This window comes from Cibotium barometz, chromosome 17 (genome assembly GCF_041138505.1).
Source record: "Cibotium barometz isolate CiBa-2024 chromosome 17, ASM4113850v1, whole genome shotgun sequence".
NCBI classification, from domain to species: Eukaryota; Viridiplantae; Streptophyta; class Polypodiopsida; order Cyatheales; family Cibotiaceae; genus Cibotium; species Cibotium barometz.
The window spans coordinates 34,666,511-34,687,115 of NC_141062.1; the positions used below are offsets into that span (position 1 = coordinate 34,666,511).

Consider the following 20,605-nt stretch of genomic DNA (forward strand, 5'->3'; position numbering starts at 1 on the left):
CACTCCACTGTGCACTTGGCATCGTCTGAATCCAACGTAATGCTTGATGGTTAGTGGTGCAAACCTCAAAGTCACGGCCATAAAGAAAATGTTTCCAATGTTTCAAGGCTTGTGTAACTGCGAGGAGTTCCTGATCGTAGACCGAGTAATTCTTTTATGCGGGCAATAACTTACGAGACATGTAAGCTACTGGATGACCATTATGTTGTAATACACCTCCAATTGCGATGTTACTCGCATCGGTGATCACCTGGAATGGCTCGTCCCACGAGGCAAGTGCTAGACAAGGCGCCTCTGACAAGGCCACCTTGAGGTTCTTGAATGCCTCCAACGCTCGTGTAGTCATTCGAATCCGTTGCCTTCTTGTCTTGACACCCTTTAGTAGATCGGTGAGATCCGTCGAGAGGTTAGAAAACTTGACTATGTAGATGGAGTATGCCTGGCATATGATAGAATGTGCAGCGGAAGAAGGGAAAGTGGAAACGCAGGAGAGAGAGTGAGAGAGAGAGAGATGGAGAGAAAACACAAGTGAGAACCTCCTCTCAATATCATCATCAAAAGGAATACATGTCCCAAGCAAGAGTGGAGAAAACCTCGTATGTGAGGGACTGCAGCAAACAATGCTAAGCAAGCAATGAGAAATGGGGGGGGTATGAATACTGAGAACTGCTGCAATCTGCTGATGACAACCACCTGTAGAAAAACGCAGCAAACTAGGTGCTGCTGCCCTAAAAACAGTGCAGAAAATAGGTGTTCTTAGAGGTCAAACTGATGAAGAAAGACCACGGGCTACTAAGAAGAAACGCCTGGAAGAGGCAAGCGACCAGCAGCACTTTTGAGAAAAAAACGTAGATCTGTCCACCTTGCTGAAAACGCAAAAAACGCAACTCAGCTACAAAAGCAACAGAACAAGCTGCCAACCTACCAGATACACCGCTCCTCTAGAAGAAAACAACCAAGTAGGTTGCGACGTGCTGCTCCAAAGAATGGTTCCAAACCCAAGTGTAAGAACACTCTCCGAAGTCGAATGTCGTGTATCCAGCCTGGAGAAGGTATAAAAAACCTCAAAACGAACCAAGATTAGATCCTGTAGATAATCAATCCTGGGAGAAGCAAACTACTCCTCACTGGAACCCTCAAAAGAAATAGAGTCAATCTGCTCCAACTCTGTACCAAGAGTAGCCAAATGTTGTACAAAAGCATTCTCTAAAAAGATCGGCATTGCAAGATGTAAAGACTCTGTAGAAAAGATGGGGTCCATCTGCTCAAACTCCGTACCATGAGTTGCCCAATGCTGTACATAAGTACATGCCACTGAGGTGGGCATCGCAACATCCCCCTCTGAAAAAAAATTGTCCTCGGACTGGTATAAGCCCAACCTGATTCTGATCCAAATCCAAAAAACTCTGGAAGTACCACTGTGCCCCGGACACGATTAGCAACCACAGATCCAAAGCATCCCACTGAGTCCAAAAAACCATCCTCCAAAACAATAAACCTGCAGAACTGGCAAGGGGAGGGGCATCCTCAAAAGCATCACAAAGAGAGGCAGAGTAAGACTCCTCACAAAGAGGAAGGGAAGCAGGAATATAAACTGCAGTGGTAACAAAGTCCTCAAAAGCATCACTGAGAGCAGAAGACTAGTCCATAAGTAGAATCAGATCCCAAGAATTAGCAACAAATAAATGATCCATGTGAAAGGATCACACCTCAAGGGCAAAACACCCTCCTTGTCCTGCAAACACTGCAAAGAACACATGCTCGGACAAAATAAACTCTGCTCAGGATCTCTGAAAAGATCAATGCTCTCCTCCAAAATCTGTAAACTCTTGTCACAGAAGAAAGTCTCCACAGAAACAAAACAGCTCCCGAAACTAATCCTCAAGTGAAGTAGCTGGAGATGGGCCCCCTCTGAGTGTAGAAAACTCCTGTGGGAAGCAAAACGCAGCCAAAACACTACTATCCAACAAAAAAAATAGCACTCCACCGCCAATATAAGGCAAGGAATATGAAGAAACTGGGAAACCGTGTAGGCCAAGAACAAAACACAGGTATAGATGCTCTAAAATCAGCAAAATGCTGACTGAAATCTGAAATTCAATATCCTCCTCAAGTACCAAGCTGCCTCCAAAGGCACAATCCAAACAAGAAACCCCCTCTACAAGTGATTTGCGTCCACTGGAGAAGAAAACGCAACCAAACAAGGGCTACAAACCTGAAAATTCAGGCCAACCACTGTCCACACCTCCTATGAGGAAAAAATGCTGAAGAGAAGGTACCTTCGGGTCCAACAGATGAAGCCCGAGTGAAGGTAGAGCTACCAGCAAGATCTATTCAGAGAAACACAGCAACCATGGCTGCAAATCTGAAAACGCAAAGGTATTCGAGGCCATAGAAAGGGCTGAATCTGGAAACGCAGAAGAAATAGGTACACCCAAGCCTTAGATCAGCAAATCAGCATCAGAAATCTGTAGAAGAAAAAAACGCAGCAAACATGTTGCTGCTGGCCTGTACAAAACATTGACCAGCACTACAGGGTGGGTATGAATACTGAGAACTGCTACAATCTGCTGATGACAACCACCTGTAGAAAAACGCAGCAAACTAGGTGCTGCTGCACTGAAAACAGTGCAAAAAACAGGTGTTCTCAGAGGTCAAACTGATGAAGAAAGACCATGGGCTGCTGAGAAGGAACGCTTGGAAGATGCAGGCGACTAGCAGCACTACTGAGAAAAAAACGCAGATCTGTCCACCTTGCTGAAAACGCAAAAAACACAGGAGGGAGAGGAGGGAGCATCCAACACTGAAGATCACCAGCGCTCCGATACCATGATAGAATGTGCAGCGGAAGAAGGGAAAGTGGAAACACAGGAGAGAGAGTGAGAGAGAGAGATGGAGAGGAAACACAAGTGAGAACCTGCTCTCAATATTATCATCAAAAGGAATACATGTCCCGAGCAAGAGGGGAGAAAACCTCGTATGTGAGGGACTGCAGCAAACAATGCTAAGCAAGCAGTGAGAAATGAGGGAGGCAAGCCAACTATATATATGCCCAAAAGTAGGCAGCCGACTAGGGAATAAATCCTCCACGACTGGATAAAATGGGGAATAATATGGGAAAACATATGTGAGGGGTGACCAGCCCCTCCAACTAACATGGTCAGCCCTAGAGGCTAAAATAGGGCCCAAACAAGAAGCCACCAATAAGGAGATGATGTCTAACAGCATATACCCACAAAGGATCTGATGTCATAAGAGGTCTGAGGTACTTCCCAATTGACAATCTCGGCCACCTTGGCCGGATCAAGTCGAATGCCTTCTGCACTAATTATATATCCAAGGTAATGAACCTTGAACAAATAAAATTATGACTTCTTCTCATTGACATAGAGCTCGTTGCTTTCCAGCAACTTCAAGACTTTCTCCACACCAATGTCATGCTACTCAACCGTAGCTGAAAAAACTAGTATGTCGTTCAGAAATATGAACACACACTTTCCAATCAATTCCCAAAACACACACGTCATCATGTGGTTAAATGTGGCTGGGGCGTTCGTCAAGCCAAAAGGCATGACCACAAATTCACAGTGGACCCGTTCCGTACGAAAGGCTATCTTTGGGGATGTCCCCCTCAACAATCCTCACCTGGTGGTACCCACTCTTCAAATCGAGTTTCAAGAACACCTTAGGCCCATTCAGCCTCTCAAGAATATAATCTATTCGAGGCATCAGAAATCTACTCTTGATAGTCAGCTTATTGAGTGCACGATAATTGACACACAAACGAGAAGACCCACCTTTCTTCTTGACAAAAACGATTGGTGCTGTGAATGGCGACACACTGGGGCGTATGAAGCCAGATTGCAACAATTCTTGGAGTTGGCGGTCCAACTCCGCTTCCATTGTCTTTAAAAGGCGATATGGAAACTTGCTCGAGGGTTCCGAACTTGGGAGGAGATGGGGGGAGCTGGGGAGGGAGATTGTCCCGAAGAAAAATCTTCTGGAACTTTTTCATGGAGAGCCAAATACTTCTCGGAAGCACTAGCCACCGTCTGGGCAATTTGGATGTATATCATCGCACAATGTGCACCTTTCCTGATTGCTCGTTTAGCCTGCATGTGGCTTATGAGCGGAAAGTTCAGAATTCCTAGCTCACACTTAATGGTCTTTGGGGCGTTTGACACATTCTGACTAATTTGGAAAGTGTGCTTGTCCCACTTGACATCACGAAGGAACTTATGAAACCACTGAATGCCCAATATTATGTCTGCTCCTACAAGAGGGGCAACCATAAAATCACGCACAAACTCTATGCCCTGAATAACTAACTTAGCACCTAGAGCTTCATACTTGACGCTCGTTATTGTCATGCCTGTGCTAAAACCCTCAACTTGCTTGCCCACCGAAGTCGGGACGAAACGGGCACGCCGAGCAGCTTGTTCCGTGACCACATCCTCCATGCTACCGCTGTCAAACAAGACGACGACTCTCTGGCAACCTATGTAGCCAAAGGTCTTGAGCAATTCGTTGCGCTCATACTCCTGGTCATGGGCGCCCTTTGGCTTATCTTCGAGCTCCCAGCTAATGATTGCTCCAACTAAAGCATTGGGATTCAAAGAACTAGGGACATCCACTGGGGTCTGTGTGGGAGCTGGGCTCACCACGGAAGCTGTGGAGGCTGAGGCAACGGTCTTTGGAGCGGTAGTCTTCTTAGGACACTCCCGAGAAGTGTGTCCTTTTGTATGACAAAAGAAACACCTACCCTTCTTCTTGTACTGAGCAATCTCCTCAGCACTCAATTTGCCACCTGTCTTGCTTGCCTCCGCTTTCTGGTCTGGAGTAAGCTTGGGCGCATTGGTCGAGTTCTCGGAGCCAGAGGCTCCTGTGCTCTGTCCCGAGGAAGACCCCGTCTTGTTCTGGCCTTCTCCCCTCGAGGTGGTAACCCTAGGAGTAGCCGGCTGGGAAGTCTTGGGCTTGCCACCATTGTGCTTCATTTCAACACTCTACGCGAGAGTGCATCTTCGAAGGTGGTTGGCCTAAACATACGCACCTCCCGCTGGATTTGCGTATCCAAGCCATACAAGAATTGCCCTTTCTTGTCCGTATCAGATAAGCCTAATTGCAAACATAAGTTCGAAATTCTATATGCAAACTGAAGGACTGGTTGCGCGTTCTGATGCGCTCTCCTAAACTCGTCTTCGAGTCGCTCAAGGTAATGGGGCGGTAGAAACCGCTGCTTAAGGTCATGGACAAACTTGTCCCAAACATAAGCTGCCATACCTAATCTGGTGTGGGCATGAGCCCACTGGGTCCACCAAGGAATGGCCTCACCTTCCTAGTACCAACTAGCTAAGATCACCCTGTCAGTATCATTCTTTCTAACTCTCGTAAAGTAAGCTTCAAATTGATGCAACCATGAATAAAGAGTTGTGGGGTCGAGTTTACCATTATACTTACTAAAATTCATTTTCTCGAGAAAATGATTCGAGGAAGCCGCTAGTGTTAGTCTTGCGTACAAAGCCGCAAGGTAACGCTCATGTTCCACACGTCACATGGCTTTGCCTTGGGCTTGCCACCATTGTGCTTCATTTCAACACTCTACGCAAGCAAGAGTGCGTCTTCGAAGGTGGTTGGCCTAAACATATGCACCTCCCACTAGATTTGCGTGTCCAGGCCATACAAGAATTGCCCTTTCTTGTTCATATCAGATAAGCCTAATTGCAAGCATAAGTTTGAAATTCTGTTGGCAAACTGAAGGACTGGTTGCACGTTCTGACGCGCTCCCCTAAACTCGTCTTCGAGTCGCTCAAGGTAACAAGACAGTGAAAACCGCTACTTAAGGTCGTGGACAAACTCGTTCCAAACCTAAGCTGCCATACCTAATCTAGTGTGGGCATGAGTCCACTGGGTCCACCAAGGAATGGCCTCACCTTCCAAGTACCAACTAGCTAAGATCACCCTGTCAGTGTCATTCTTTCTAACTGCGGCAAAGTAAGCTTCAAATTGATGCAACCATGAATAAAGAGTTGTGGGGTGGAGTTTACCATTATACTTACTGAAATTCATTTTCTTGGGAAAATGATTCGAGGAAGCCGCTGGTGTCAGTCTTGCGTCCAAAGCCGCAAGGTCTTTGCGTTGTCGAATCTCCAATGCACGCATCTGCAACTCAAGCATTGAACAGTGAACTCGGCTGCGATCGTGACCCTTCTAGAGGGTCCCTGTGTAGACGATTTCGAATCTGGGATACGGAAGGAGAGGGAGGAGGAGACGGAAAATGCGACGCTGGAGAACGGGTGCGCTCTTCCCGAGCCAGTATCTGCGCCTTGTGCTCTTCCAACTTGGTACTCTGGTCTGCGATTGCTCGCATCATCTATTGGAACATCTCTTTAACACTCATGCCTGATGCCCTAGCTGGGCTGCGTGGTGCACTTTGGTCCCAAGCTTCTTAGTCTCTCTTGTCGTCGAAGCTCGCCATAACAGGAAAATGCACCTCCTTTCCGGAGCGCAATCCGACCATCCACTGTGTGCGGAAGACTTCTAGAGGCTTTCGGAGGCTGAAAACCAACTGTCCTTCGACGGACAGGAGTCACTCCGCAAGGGGTGGTCCACCGGAGCCTAAAAACCAACCACACCAGCAAGAAAAAATTTCTGGTTTCTTGCTAAATCTCTACACTTGAAGTAGGCTCTGATACCACTGTAACATGCGGAAGCTTCGGGGGAGATCGGTAACTTCAATGCTCAGAAATCAGCACACTTGTCGCGACGAAATTAACGTACAAAACTGAATGTAGATTTGCAGAAAAATAGAGAGAGAGAGAGAGAGAGAGAGAGAGAGAGAGAGAGGGGGAGAAGAGGACACGGTATTGGGTCCCGAATACTTTCTGTAGGGCCCCCACCACGAATGGTGTATTTGCTTTTATTAGAATGACGCAAAACTGAAAATAAAAGACTAAACCTTAACCTTCTTGGCTAAGGATAATCCTCTGCCCTTGACCTGGAGAATCCACCCTTGCATTAGCTTCTCCTTGGCTGTCCTGGCCCTTGAGTTAGCTTCAGCACCTTGATGAAATATGAGATAAGCGAACTGATTTACGCCTTGGGTATTTATACCCCCTAAAGTATCCAGTCGACTGGCTATATTTTCCCTCCACGACTTGCAAAAATAGCATTTAATGCTAAATAAGTCGACATGTTCACACTACTACCCTGGCCGCCTTGTGGGCTGCTGTCCAAGCCTGCGCAGGCTGCTAAGCAGCCCCTGAGCACTAGCCGACTGACTGCTGGGCAGCCCTTTGGCCTGGCCACATGGCTGGGCTGGCCCAAAGGCCTTGTCAACTGCCTGGCTAGGCCCCTTAGGCTGGCCGACAGCATACCCAGCCCACTCTAGGGCTGTTGGGCAAGGCCTCGGGCCTGTCTGGCCCCTTGGGGTGGCCCATAGCCTTCCCCGTGCCTAGACCTGATGCATACCTACATCTACACAGCCGTCTAACATCTGGTCACAGACCAAACATACAAAACAACTACCATCATTCTAGAGGGAGACTCATAGCGCGGACTGGCACTGTTTCATGTGCAGGACAATGCACACCTGACCTGAGGCGGAAGTGCTTCTACATGCATTTACAGCAGTGGTTTGCGTTGTGAAGGCTATTTCTTACAACATGGACTACAGTAGAGGGTGTTTTCTCTTCACATGTGGTGCAGCATGACAAGCGGCTCCGATAGTTGCTCCTTCCCGGGCTTCTCCCTGTCGTGCATCCTGCACTTGGATGCCACGTAGACATATCTGTACAGGAAGTGCAGGACCTGGGGTGGAAAACTGGTCCCATGTGAGCCCAGTCCGGGACGAGTCAGCCAGGGTTCCACTCCAGTCGTCCGTGTATTCTCCAACATGGTATCACTCGCTTAGGTTCAGGCTCCTCCATCCTACTCGCCGTCTTCTACTTTGCTGTGCGTTTTGCTTCCATAGCTTCTCCGGCTGCAGATCAGTCTCCTGCAGTGGCTACGCTTCTGTACCTTGCTGCGTTTTCTGGTCCAGCCACCATCTGCTTGCTATCGGCCAGCCCTCAAGGCTGCGTTTTGCTCTCTACAGAGGCAAGTTGTGAAGTGTTTTGGCTGCGTTTTCTGCTTCAGTGTAACACGCGAAAGCTCTGAGAGTCTTCTTTCAGCCCTAAACACCACTTAGAACATGCTGATGCAAAAACGCAGACAGAACGAAGAGTAGAGAGAGAGAGAGAGCTGGAAATTCAGTATATTCATATGGTACGAAAAGGTACCTCTAAATCTGCAGCCATGGGCTGCCTTCATGAAAAGGTGTAAACACCCAAAACAGTCCTAAGTGCTGGACCCACTCCATAAGGGAGTGAATGAACACATCAATGAGCAAACATGCCTTTATATAGGCCTCTTGGACCAACAGAGTGCTGGCCGACTGGACAATATATCAGAAGCATTGATCCGCCTGTCTCCGATGCAGCCGACAGTCCACTGGTGCAGCCGACACGTCAACCATGTCCTTCTCTAAGTCCAACACTAGCCAAATCTGCACTTCATGCTCCAAATCCTAGTTCTAATCATCTTTTTCTGGCTGCCCCTTCTGGACTAGCTTCAGGACATGTCTATGGGCAAAACTTGCACATGACATCCCCCTCTGCTAAACTTGATGACGGGATTCCAACCTATTCTTCGATGACTGTCATCATCCCATTCTCTTCCCTAAGTCCCCCTGTCATCCATCCATCTCTGGCAACCCTTTTTCACTGAAAACCCAGCCCACTCTAAATAAGATCTATGCATATGTTCCATCAAGTCCCCTACCCTGTCTCTGAACACCGTCCTGGTCTTCATTCCTGAGAAATGAGTCTCGCACTCACTCCACCCCTTGGAGGATCATCCTCCCTTGGGACCGTTGCCCGAAAACCTATCTCGCTCACAGGACTGCCATCCCCTATGGGCTTTGTGGAACACCACCAACAAACCTCCTGGGAGCTCTTCCCGATCTTGTGTTTCTTGCCTTGGGCTTCATACCTGTGCACTTTCCTATACCTTGGACTTGTACACCTTCATATGGGACTCAATCAGTGTTTAGCCTTGCTGAGCCTCATGCTCTAATACCAATGTAACACCCGGAAGCTCTGAGAGTCTTCTTTCAACCCTAAACACCACTTAGAACATGTTGATGCAAAAACGCAGATAGAAGGGAGAGTAGAGAGAGAGAGAGAGAGAGAGAGAGAGAGAGAGAGAGCTGGAAATTCAGTATATTCATATGGTACAAAAAGGTACCTCTAAATCTGCAGCCATGGGCTGCCTTCATGAAAAGGTGGAAACACCCAAAACAGTCCTAAGTACTAGACCCACTCCATAAGGAAGTGAATGAACACATCAATGAGCAAACATGCCTTTATATAGGCCTCTTGGACCAACAGAGTGCTGGCTGGCTGCTAGTCGGCCAACCAACTGGACAATATATCAGAAGCATTGATCCACCTGTCTCCCATGCAGCCGACAGTCCACTGGTGCAGCCAACAATCCCCTTGTGCAGCCGACAGGTCAACCATGTCCTTCTCCAAGCCCAACACTAGCCAAATCTGCACTTCATGCTCCAAATCCTAGTTCTAATCATCTTTTTCTGGCTGCCCTTCTGGACTACCTTCAGGACATGTCCTTGGGCAAAACTTGCACATGACATTCAGCATCTGTTTGTGGTGAGTTTCTTGCATGTGGTGTTGCCAGACAAGTGGCTCTACATCTTCTTCTTCCTCCACAAGTCCCTACCCTTCCAGTAGGAGGTTCCCGTGTCAGAATATGCAGCGGAGATGATGACCAGATCTGGGAACACAAGAGCAAAAACGCAGGCAGAAAAACAGCACAAGAGAAAGAGAGATGTTGAAACGAGACCCAAGCAGGGGTCACCCCTTCCTGGACTCACTTCTCCAGTTAGCACTTTAATATACACTCTTAAAAGACAATAGCACAAGACAAAATAGCAAAAAGTAATTAACAACTCTGAGCATAGGTAGATGACACCACACTGAGGCCGGAACGGCCGGCCCCCCCCCAAGGAAATGATATTATTACTTGGGAGAATTTGTTACAAGTACACGGGCCCAAGGCCAGATTTCCAATAAGCAATGCACAGTGAAAACAAAGTGTCAAACCCAAACATGTTTGTTGATGCCGAGTCTGCAGTCACCAGGGGCTGCCCCGTCCATAGCACCCTCCAGAGTCACACTTCGCGTGCAATCCACCCGTCCCTGGCACTACGGATCACGCCGTGCCAGTCCTAGCGATGGGGCACCCTCACGGAGTTGACTCGGTGAATGGAAGAGGAGTCCAGACATAGGAGAGCAGGAGAATTCCTCATTCTTCGCGATGAAAATCTTCTGGAGCCACCGTACAGCCAGTAGGAAGAGTGAAACAACCTGGGCCACTTGTAGGAAATGCGTATGTCCTAAATCCACGCGGATAACCCCATTGGTTTGACCTGCTATACCTGCTGTACCTGCTGCTGTACCTGCTGTACCTGCTGTACAACCAGAATCAGCAAATAATGAAGGTACTGTACCTGCTGTACCTGCTGGTGTACCTACTGTACCTGCTGTACGACCAGAATCAGCAATTAATGAAGGTACTGTACCTGCTGTACCTGCTGTACCTGCTGGTGTACCTGCTATACCTGCTGTACAACCAGAATCAGCAATTAATGAAGGTACTGTACCTGCTGTACCTGCTGGTGTACCTGCTGTACCTGCTGTACAACCAAAATCAGCAATTAATGAAGGTACTGTACCTGCTGTACCTGCTGTACCTGCTGGTGTACCTGCTGTACCTGCTGTACCTGCAGAATCAGCAATTAATGAAGGTACTGTACCTGCTGTACCTGCTGTACCTGCTGGTGTACCTGCTGTACAACCAGTTTCATGAGAATAATGAGTGCTCCAGCCTGTTTTCTCTAAATCCCAGCCAACAATGGTGTTTTCTTCCTCCAAAATGCAAGGGAAGGGGCTGGAAGTGAGGCGCCTTCCTCCCATGCAAAAGGTTGGGTGTGGTAGGTGGGGTAGGTGGCCAACCCCCACCCCACATGCTATAAAAGGGTGCCCAGGCCAAAAGAAGGTGCCCACACTTATAAAGTGTCCACCTACTTTTAATGAAGTATGAAACCTGTAAGTTATAAGGCTTATAACTTAAAACTTTTATTTAAATAAGGATTTCCCACCTGTTCACACGCCACAAAACCTGTCAGAAGACAAGGCATTCCACGGCTCACGGGAGGGCGTCCCCGACCCCTGAGCTAGACACACATGTCAGGCATGCAAACGAAACCAGTTCACGCGAAAACATTTCAAAGGCAGGCAAACATGAGTGCACAATGCAACATTGTTAAAGGATAATCTCCGTTCATGTACTTGCACAATACTTGACATTTCCGGGCACAAACAGGCCCACCGGAAAGTCAATTCCAGGTACACACACAGTGTACAATCCACCCGTCCCTGGCACTACGAATCACGCCGTGCCAGTCCTAGCGGTGGTAATCCAGAAACATACACCGTGTGCAATCCACCCGTCCCTGGCACTACGAATCACGCCGTGCCAGTCCTAGCGATGGAGCACCACTACGGAGTATGCTCATCCAGAGCCCAAAGCTCACACAAGAAGATAAGAGGACCATTAGATAGCTCAATGGTGACAGATGTAGGCGTGTAACTCTGCTCTGATATACACAAGAAGATCCCGAATATGATACAAATAGTGGTATTGGGCTGGGGGCCTATATATATGCCCACACATCACCAGTCGGCCTGCTGTAGGGCAGCCGACTGGACACAGGAACCTCCACGACTGGATAATCACAGTCGGCCAGCATCTGAATGGGTCAGCCAGCACCAGAAGAGTCGCACGACTCATGCACTGCAGTCGGCCATGTCACAGATGCAGTCGGCCAGGCTCAAGGTCCTCCTGCCACTACTAGACTACCTCCCATGCCACAGAAAAATGGGAAAAAATAGGGGAAAAATGCGGGGGGTGAGGAAAAATGATAAAACACCTGATAAGGGCGGGCACACCCACAACAAAGGCCCTGGTGTATAAATCTAGACAGGAGATGACTTCTAACACCCCCTCTCAGCTCCTAGCTGTGTAACCAACCACTAGAAGCTGGGGTGCCGCCTGAGCAAATCCTGAGAGAGCGACTTCGTGCAGAGGTCCACCGTACCGTCCTCCGTCGAACAGAACTCTAGCAAGATGTCATCAGCAACGATCTGTTCACCAACAAAGTGCCTCTGGACGACCATGGGTTCCTCCAGTGGAAGCCCAAACCTGCAATGTAACCTCCTGCGGCTCCGTAAAACTGCTCCTGGGCCTGAAGTAGATCCCCTCGTGTCCGGATCTCCTCCCCAAAATGAGTCACTCCAACCATGGAGTCGGACTCCATCCAACAATCCCCCTCCCGTGTACAAGAGTCCATGATCCTTCGCATGCCGCAGAAACCACAGGAAACGCAATCCTGCCTCCCAAAGAGACATCTGCAACCATGAGCTCAACTGCCTCATCAGGAAGCTCCCGTCCAATCTGGTGTCCATCAACCAGATCTGGTGTCCAATCTGGTGTCCAATCTGGTGTCCAATCTGGTGTCCATCAACCAGATCAATGAACCATACAGCTTCTGAGTCACAGAGACATCACACTGCTCACAAGGATCAACACCTGTTACGGTGAACAAACAAGTCCTGGAAACCTCCTGAAGACCATGCAAGGCCTTCTGAAACCTGTCAACCACCCCCTTTGAATCCGGAACCACAAAGCCTGGGGTAACCACCTCCTTCTGCAAGTAAGCACCTGTCACCTGCCTGGCTTTCCGAAAGGTCCCCGTGGAAAGAACATCCTGAACTACTGGAGGTTCTATGTCCCGAACACTACGAGACATCAGAGCATAAGTGACCTGTTCAGCTTCCTCTGACTGACGAACACAAGAACTACCAACATCAGTACTGGAAAGTTCCTGCCAACTGCTGCCATCTACTGGCAAGCTATCCACCACCTAGTCTCGGAAAGCCCGCACCTGCAGCGTATCCACACTTAAGTGGCCATTACCAGACTGCCACTCATCACAAACCTGAGGACCTGGGAGAGAGAGTGCTCAAAGCCTGTAAACTCCATTCTCCACTCCACCTTCCCAAACCACTTGACCTGTTGCTTTGTCCCGGAGAGCAACAAAATGCTCATCAAACTCCACCCGTACGCCAGTCTTGCAAACCTGATGCACTGACAACGGATGAAAACCAATAGTCGGAACATACAACACCTGGGAGGAATGCTTCCCCCCTCTGCCATCGGAAACTATCTCCATCCTGCCCTCACTATGAACTGGGATAGTGGACATATCCCCAGTAAGAATATGACCAGAAAGCCTGCAGAGATCCTGTTAACCGGAACGGGAAGGAGTCATGTGCCTGGAAGCACCACTATCGAGAATCCACTCCCGAGTATCCGTTGCGGAGAGTCCTCCAATCTCCTCCCTGCTTGAAGAAAATGAAGCATCAGTGTCCATCACCTCCAGGTGCACAAAAGCCGGAGTCTTCATGATTGCTGCTGAGGAGTCTTCACCCTTCTCGGTCTTCCGCTTGGGACACTGCCTCCAGTAGTGGCCTTTCTCGCCACAATCATTACAGGTCCTCTCTGCCTTCAGTTTCTCGCGGTCAACGTCGGACTTCTTCTCAAAAGACTTCTCCGATGAAGCCTTCCCTTTGCCCGAGTTACGGCCTTTCAACCGTTGGCTAGTAAAGGCCTCCGAACCTCCACCCTGAGGAGGGTTCGTAAATCGTTCCTCCTGGTCCAGGACCATGGGCACAAGGCTCCTCCCACGTGATGGTGCTGAGCCTGCCCCACTGGTAATCAAAGAGGAGTAAAATGCTGAGTACGAAGAGGGCAAATGTGACAGCAATGTGATGGCCATGTCCTCTGACGATATCTCCTTCCCAGCCTAAAGAACTTCCTACTGAAGCTTGTTAATGTGCTCCCGCATCGTCGACGACTTTGCAGGGCTCATAACCCGCATCTGTACTTCCAAGGAAATCCTCTTCATGGGCGATACCCTGTTGTAAAGTGAGACCAAATGCTGCCATATACCTCTGGCAAGCGTCATGTGCTTTACATGATTGATTACATGTGGTGTGCAGTTGAGGAAAATAAACGAACGGACCCTGGCGTTGGCACGATCCCACATCTGTGTCTGAGCCTCCCGGTCCTTTCGGGTTGACGATAACTCCCCTTCCTCTACTTCCGGCCGTGGAACACCAACAACGACGAAATCAGCGAGGTCGTAAGACTCCAAAACAGATTCCATCATAACCTTCCATATGCCGTAGTTGCTCCAGTCCAACTGACGGTCCACCGGGAACGTGGGGAGTGTCGGGATCTTCACATGTCTCTCGGCCATCTCAAACAGATCTGCCATAGCGGGGATGTACTCTGAAAAGGGTGGGTGGGTGGGAACAAAGAAGAACTAAAACCTACAAGTGGCTGTCCAGCAAATCAGCCCGCCTTCCTCCCCAAGACCTATGTAGAGCCTATGGCTCTGATACCATGTCAGAATATGCAGCGGAGATGATGACCAGATCTGGGAACACAAGAGCAAAAACGCAGGCAGAAAAACAGCACAAGAGAAAGAGAGATGTAGGCGTGTAACTCTGCTCTGATATACACAAGAAGATCCCGAATATGATACAAATAGTGGTATGGGGCTGGGGGCCTATATATATGCCCCCACATCAGCAGTCGGCCTGCTGTAGGGCAGCCGACTGGACACAGGAACCTCCACGACTCGATAATCACAATCGGCCAGCATCTAAATGGGTCGGCCAGCACCAGAAGAGTCCCACGACTCATGCACTGCAGTCGGCCATGTCACAGATGCAGTCGGCCAGGCTCAGGGTCCTCCTGCCACTACTAGACTGCCTCCCATGCCACAGAAAAATGGGAAAAAATAGGGGAAAAATGCGGGGAGTGAGGAAAAATGATAAAACACCTGATAAGGGCGGGCACACCCACAACAAAGGCCCTGGTGTATAAATCTAGACAGGAGATGACTTCTAACATCCCGATGGTTCTAGGACTGTTTTACTGTTGTCCAGCCTCTCTCTCTCTCTCTCTCTCACACACACACACACATTTGAGAGGGGGCTGATTGGTTCTGGAGCCTCGCTTCCTTGGAAAGCACTTAAGAGGAGTCTTGGAGAGCTGAGATTTGTGTTCTTTGTTGTTGTGGATATGGCTCCCCCTTGTACAAACAAGGATGACAAGTTGAAAGGACCTAACTATGCCTATTGGAAGCTGCAAATGCGGATCTGGTTCATCCACAAGGGTTTGTGGGATATTGTTCAGGGCAGTGAGAAGAAGCCCGAGCATCCTCAAACTCTAGGAGGTGGACTCACAATCAAGAGGATGAATTCCTTGCGGAATTACAAGACTAGGAGAATCACGATTCGAAGGCGCATTCAGTGCTTATGTGGACCATCACAGAGGAGGTCTCACCGACCGTGCAAACTTTACTCGAGATTCATCGATGAAAACAATTACCTAGCAAGGGCAACTCTACAGTTTGTTATTCCCTCCTGCAAGCAGTTCTATGCAGTCGTTCCTCATGAACGCCAAGGTTATCCATGACCAATTACTGGCAATGGGTGCTACTTTGTCCTCTACTCAACTGGCTACACTTATCCTCACCAAGCTTCTCCTAGACTATGATGTGATTTCTCGATCTTTGAGGTGCCAAGTCACATCCACGCGGTTGGATTTTGATGATCTTAGCTCCCTACTCTTGGAGGAAGAGTCCGTCGTCGTTTCTCGGGGTAAGATAAAGGTGTCTCTTAACAGTTCTGATCAGGCACTTTCCACAGTTCAGAAGAAAGCTCGGAACCACTGCTTCTCTTGTGGGAAGAGAGGACATCTGTCCAAGGAGTGTTTGTCCAAGAAGAAGAACAAGACCAAGGGAAAGTCTTCATCTCAAAAAAAGAGCAAAGACACGACAAACGACATAGATACAGATTCCTCTAGTAACACATCTAGGGCTCCCATGGCGCTTCCGACTTGGGAGGACCAAGATGGTGTACTTCTCTAGTATACATACAATTCCCCCCATGTGCTTCCAGCGAGAGGAGGCTTGTGGGCGGGAGAAGGGGCTGATTGCACCTCCACTTACTGGTGCATGGGAGTCGTGATTCAAAGTTCCAAGCATTAGACATCTGGCAAGACATGGTTATCTTTGGTGTAGCAGAAATTATGAACTAGATCTATTCCGAGTTGATTGTTAGAGGCTTTTAGGACCGGATGTGTTTTCTGTCCACTGTTAAGGATTGTGGACGCGGTGTGTCCACAGCAGCTCATCATCTATTCTTGGAGTTCACTACACACTTGTGGGAATTCGTAGCCAAGCAAAGTTCCTTGCTGTTCGTGGTGGCACTTTGTTTCGAGGAAACAGGTTGGCGGGTGCTCTCTCCGAGGTGATTCTAGTATTCGCGGTGCTGGAGGGTCCATGGTTGCATCTCCATCAACTTGTCTTCTTCAAACTCTTGCGCACTATGAGCTGGCAAGGGGGTGTTAGAATTAGTGCATATTCATTTTCTCCTATATGTGTGTGTGAACACTCAATTATGTAAGTGAGATTGTGTTGTGAACAACCTCTTATAGCCGTTTTAGGTGTGAATGTGATAAGCAATAATGTCAAGGCTATGCCATGTGTCGTTGCTCTAATGAGTGTGACCGTCAAAAGATAAGGCTTATGCCTATGAAAGCATTGTACTCTGAAGGTTTTATAGAAAATTAATACAAGCATTACATTGTACGTGCAGTACAGTCTCTCTCTTGAGGTTTGTCCTCTCTACCCCCCTCTCTCTATCTACACCACAGCCATGGACATCTTTCATCCTCCTTAGCTTAGGACTATGTAACCCTAACCCTAAGGTCTAGGGTTAACAGGTGTGACTCATCTGCAAATACAAGATGGACAGCAACCAAGTCCCATTGGCCAGCAGGGTGACCAACCTGCATAGTGGTTTTGGACCAGTCACACACACACACTCACAAGTAAAGCAATGCTAACATTATTCATAAACCAAAATAAAATACATGTGTTCTTCATTTGAAACCACACCTATATTGAGAACATGCAAATCATCGAACAATTTTCGATCATCTGCGAACCCGCCAAAAACAAAGACCTGCTTTCCAACAGAGACTGCGGCATGGCCAGCTCTTGGCATTAAATGCTGCCCACTGGTTTGAAATTCTCTCCATTCCATGACATCTGCCACACCATTAAAGCCTCTTCCATAAGAACCAACACAATTTCTTACAGCATGTAGCATTTCACCAATCATCAAATATATATGGGGTCACACACGCACACACACACACACATATATATATGTGTGTGCCTGTGTATAGACATATATATACATGTGTGTGTGTGTGTGTGTGTGTGTACATACATACATACATTTGTTACTTTAAAAAGAAGTGTGTACATACATACATACATATATGTGTGTGTGTGTGTGTGTGTGTGTGTGTGTGTCGCCGTGCGTATATTTATATAACCCCAGATGATTTCACCTGTATCAAGTACATGAACATCTGCCAAATAAGAATCCAATGCATCTTCACCACCCAGAACTATCAATTTGTTATCCCACGCTGAGCATGTATGGCTGTCCCTCGGGGACGGAGGTGTGCCATTGGTTACTGCCTTTGTCCAGTGCAGCTTGACTGCAGTACAAAAACTTTCCATGTTTGAAAAACTACGAGAGAAAATTGGCACACAAAGAACCATAATGTTGAAATTATCAAGGCATCTCATCTCTTAATAAGTACCTGTATCTAGTATATAAAGATCATTAAAGTATATTTCTTCTGATTCATCTACAGTCTTGCCACAGCCACCAAATATAAAAAGCTTGTGACCAATGAGAGCAGCGCTATGGCCTTCGCGGGGAGCCGGGCCATCCCCATCCACTTGTGGTTTGGCCCATGTGTTTGTGACTGAACAAACAGAGAGCGAACACAAAGCAAATCAAAACACCTTTCTCAAGAACAAGCTATGGCAATACTTATTTATAAGCCCTCTGTGAAACATTTCTTATAGATCGCCAAAAGATATAATTCTGTCTACAAAGAATTCATACACCATGCAAAGCGCTTTATTATATGTATAATGTATGTGTGCATGTGTTCATTCATGTCTGTGCTTACACGCGTGTGTGCGTGACCACATGAGGGCATGCATGCACGGATCAATGTACATGTGTGTATATGTTTGTGAATCTACATAGGTCTGTGTGCTGTGTATGTATGTAAACATGTGTGTATATGAATGTATGTGATGTATTTGTGTTTATGTATTTATATGCATATGAATGCATGCAGGCATGTAGAGTCGTACATACATATCTATGTGCATGTACAGACGTGCATGTGTATTTATGTGCATACATACCTGTGTCTAATATGTACAAGTCTTGTAAAGGGCCTTTTTCATCTGTGCCTCCAAAGACATACAGGGATGTCCCAACAGTCGTGCAGCTGTGACTATCTCTTGAAGATGGAGGTGTGCCTTTGACCATAGGTTTGCTCCATGTCTGTTTCGCTGCACTACAAGAAGGCTTTGGGATTAAAAAGACATTAGGAAAGTTTTTTTTAAGGGTTGATGATGTTAATGATGGTAATCGACGATATTAAACAAGTACAACTAACATGTAAAAATGCGTTTCTTGATGGAGACAAAAACTCTGCAATTAAATTTTTATTAAAAAAATCCAAAATATCTTATAAAAACAAAAAAAACAAAAAAAAAGCACATAAATTTAGAATAATTTCACATAAAGCTCTAAAATCAGAATTAAAACTTCCCATCCAAACAAAAATTTAACAAATGTGAAAAGCAAGAAAGCCATAAACAAACAAGCAAGTGTACAAATTTTTCACACAAACCCTAAAAAACCAAATTTTCACATAAATATTTAAAATCAGAGTTAGTTTTTTTTACAAAAATGTAGAAAGCAAGAAGGCTAGGGCAAAAATTTCACATAAATCATTTTAAAAACCACAATTGGCAACAAAATCTAAAATCATATATCTTTTTCTCCTAAAAAGGAATATTTTAAAGGACTGTGGAAAGCCATAGACAAGCAGAAATATGTCTAAATCCGTTAAAAAACATAATTTCACAGACACTCCTAGGTAAGCACAAAAACCAGAGTGAAAATCTCACGTAAAACCCTCAATAAGCCCACCCCCCCCCCAACCCCAACAAGGGGAAATAATAATAATAATAATACTCGACGTGAAAATTTCACATAAGAATCTAAAAATGCTATATGAACCCTACAGCATTTCACAAGAAGAAAGCGGATGGAAACAGCAAGAAGAAAGCAGGATAGAGAGATGGGAAAAGCAAGAAGCAACAATGGGAGGCTTACCTGTGTGAAAGACGTGGACGGCGTTGGTCTGGCGGTTGTCTGTGCCACAGCCACCGAAGACGTAGAGAGCTCTGCCGTTCTTGACAGAATTGCAGGTGTGGCCCCATCGCTGGCCAGGCCCGGCGGTTCCCCCTTTGCGGCCGAGAGTCTTGCGCCCATCCGGCGACACTGGCGTCTTCGTCTTATACTTCACCCTCTCCCACCTCATCCCGCCCCCCTTCACTCTCTCTGCAAGTTCAAGGTTACTCTAGTTGTTCATGTAATTTTTGCTCAATCCCATTCTATCCAGTTGGATTAACACTACATCTAAAAGATTTACCTCAACCTCCAATAAAAAAATTAATGGAATTACTAAAAATGACACTGTCTAATATAGAATTCTATCTTTAGACATAGTGATTTTAAAAAGGGGTATATATATATGTGTGTGTGTGTGTGTGCGCGTGTGCACATGCATGCACACATTTCATGCATTCTGAGCACTCCTTAATTTGGCGGGCATAACCGTTTCAACATAGGCCTTTCGATAGAGGCCTTACAAATGCATTAGCAAGAAAGTGGCTCTCGACTGACCCAAGGGTTGTTGCGTGCACTAAATGCATGTACCACATGGTGGCCAAGAGCACATGGTTGGCCATGATCACATGATCGGCAAGGGAGAGGTGGGTGGTCCATGTGAAATCGCCTATTGACAAAGTGATGGTGGAAAAGCAGGGACAAAAGGGCGCTATTTTGTGCATATTGACACTAAGAATAGGACTTCATTGACTTACTCTTTATATAATTGTGAATTGGTTGGAGTTAAGGTCTGTTGAGATCATAAATTGCCAATTATACAAGCTTGGATAAAGTGTTGTTTGTATCGGTGCAAACTCACTCTTTGAATGAGATATCACTCTTTGAAGTGTTATTTGTATCAATATCACTTACATCTTGGACTAGGTTTGTAGTAAAGTGATTAAGGCACTAAACCAATTTGTATTATAGCTTCTTTAGGATGCCATACTATTGGATGTGATGATATAACACTCAGTTAAGCTATTAACATTATCCATGTCTGCTCCTACATGCTTTGGTACTAGGCACTAAACACAAGGATCAAAATTATAGGAATTAAAGTGATAAAGGGTAAT

At 46.8% G+C, this 20,605-nt stretch overlaps 1 protein-coding gene across 5 annotated transcripts in view; it reads right to left on the reverse strand.

The window, feature by feature from the left end:
* LOC147629919 (uncharacterized) overlaps nucleotides 1-19,759 on the reverse strand; it is a 49,364-nt gene extending 29,605 nt beyond the window's left edge. For 2 of the 5 annotated variants that reach the window (XR_015267767.1, XM_086811427.1), the window contains exons 1-5: nucleotides 19,473-19,759; nucleotides 18,491-18,645; nucleotides 17,869-18,036; nucleotides 17,611-17,763; nucleotides 17,150-17,302 (exon numbers count right to left, since the gene is read on the reverse strand). Coding sequence is in view for 3 of the 5 variants with exons in the window: in XM_086811427.1 (XP_086667553.1) it covers nucleotides 17,150-17,302; nucleotides 17,611-17,763; nucleotides 17,869-18,036; nucleotides 18,491-18,645; nucleotides 19,473-19,579 (736 nt within the window). In the remaining 2 variants the exon portion in view is untranslated. The remainder of the gene's footprint in view (nucleotides 1-17,149; nucleotides 17,303-17,610; nucleotides 17,764-17,868; nucleotides 18,037-18,490; nucleotides 18,646-19,472) is intronic. The other 3 variants (XR_015267766.1, XM_086811425.1, XM_086811426.1) reach the window with 3 other exon arrangements.
* Between the last annotated feature and the right edge of the window lie 846 nt (nucleotides 19,760-20,605).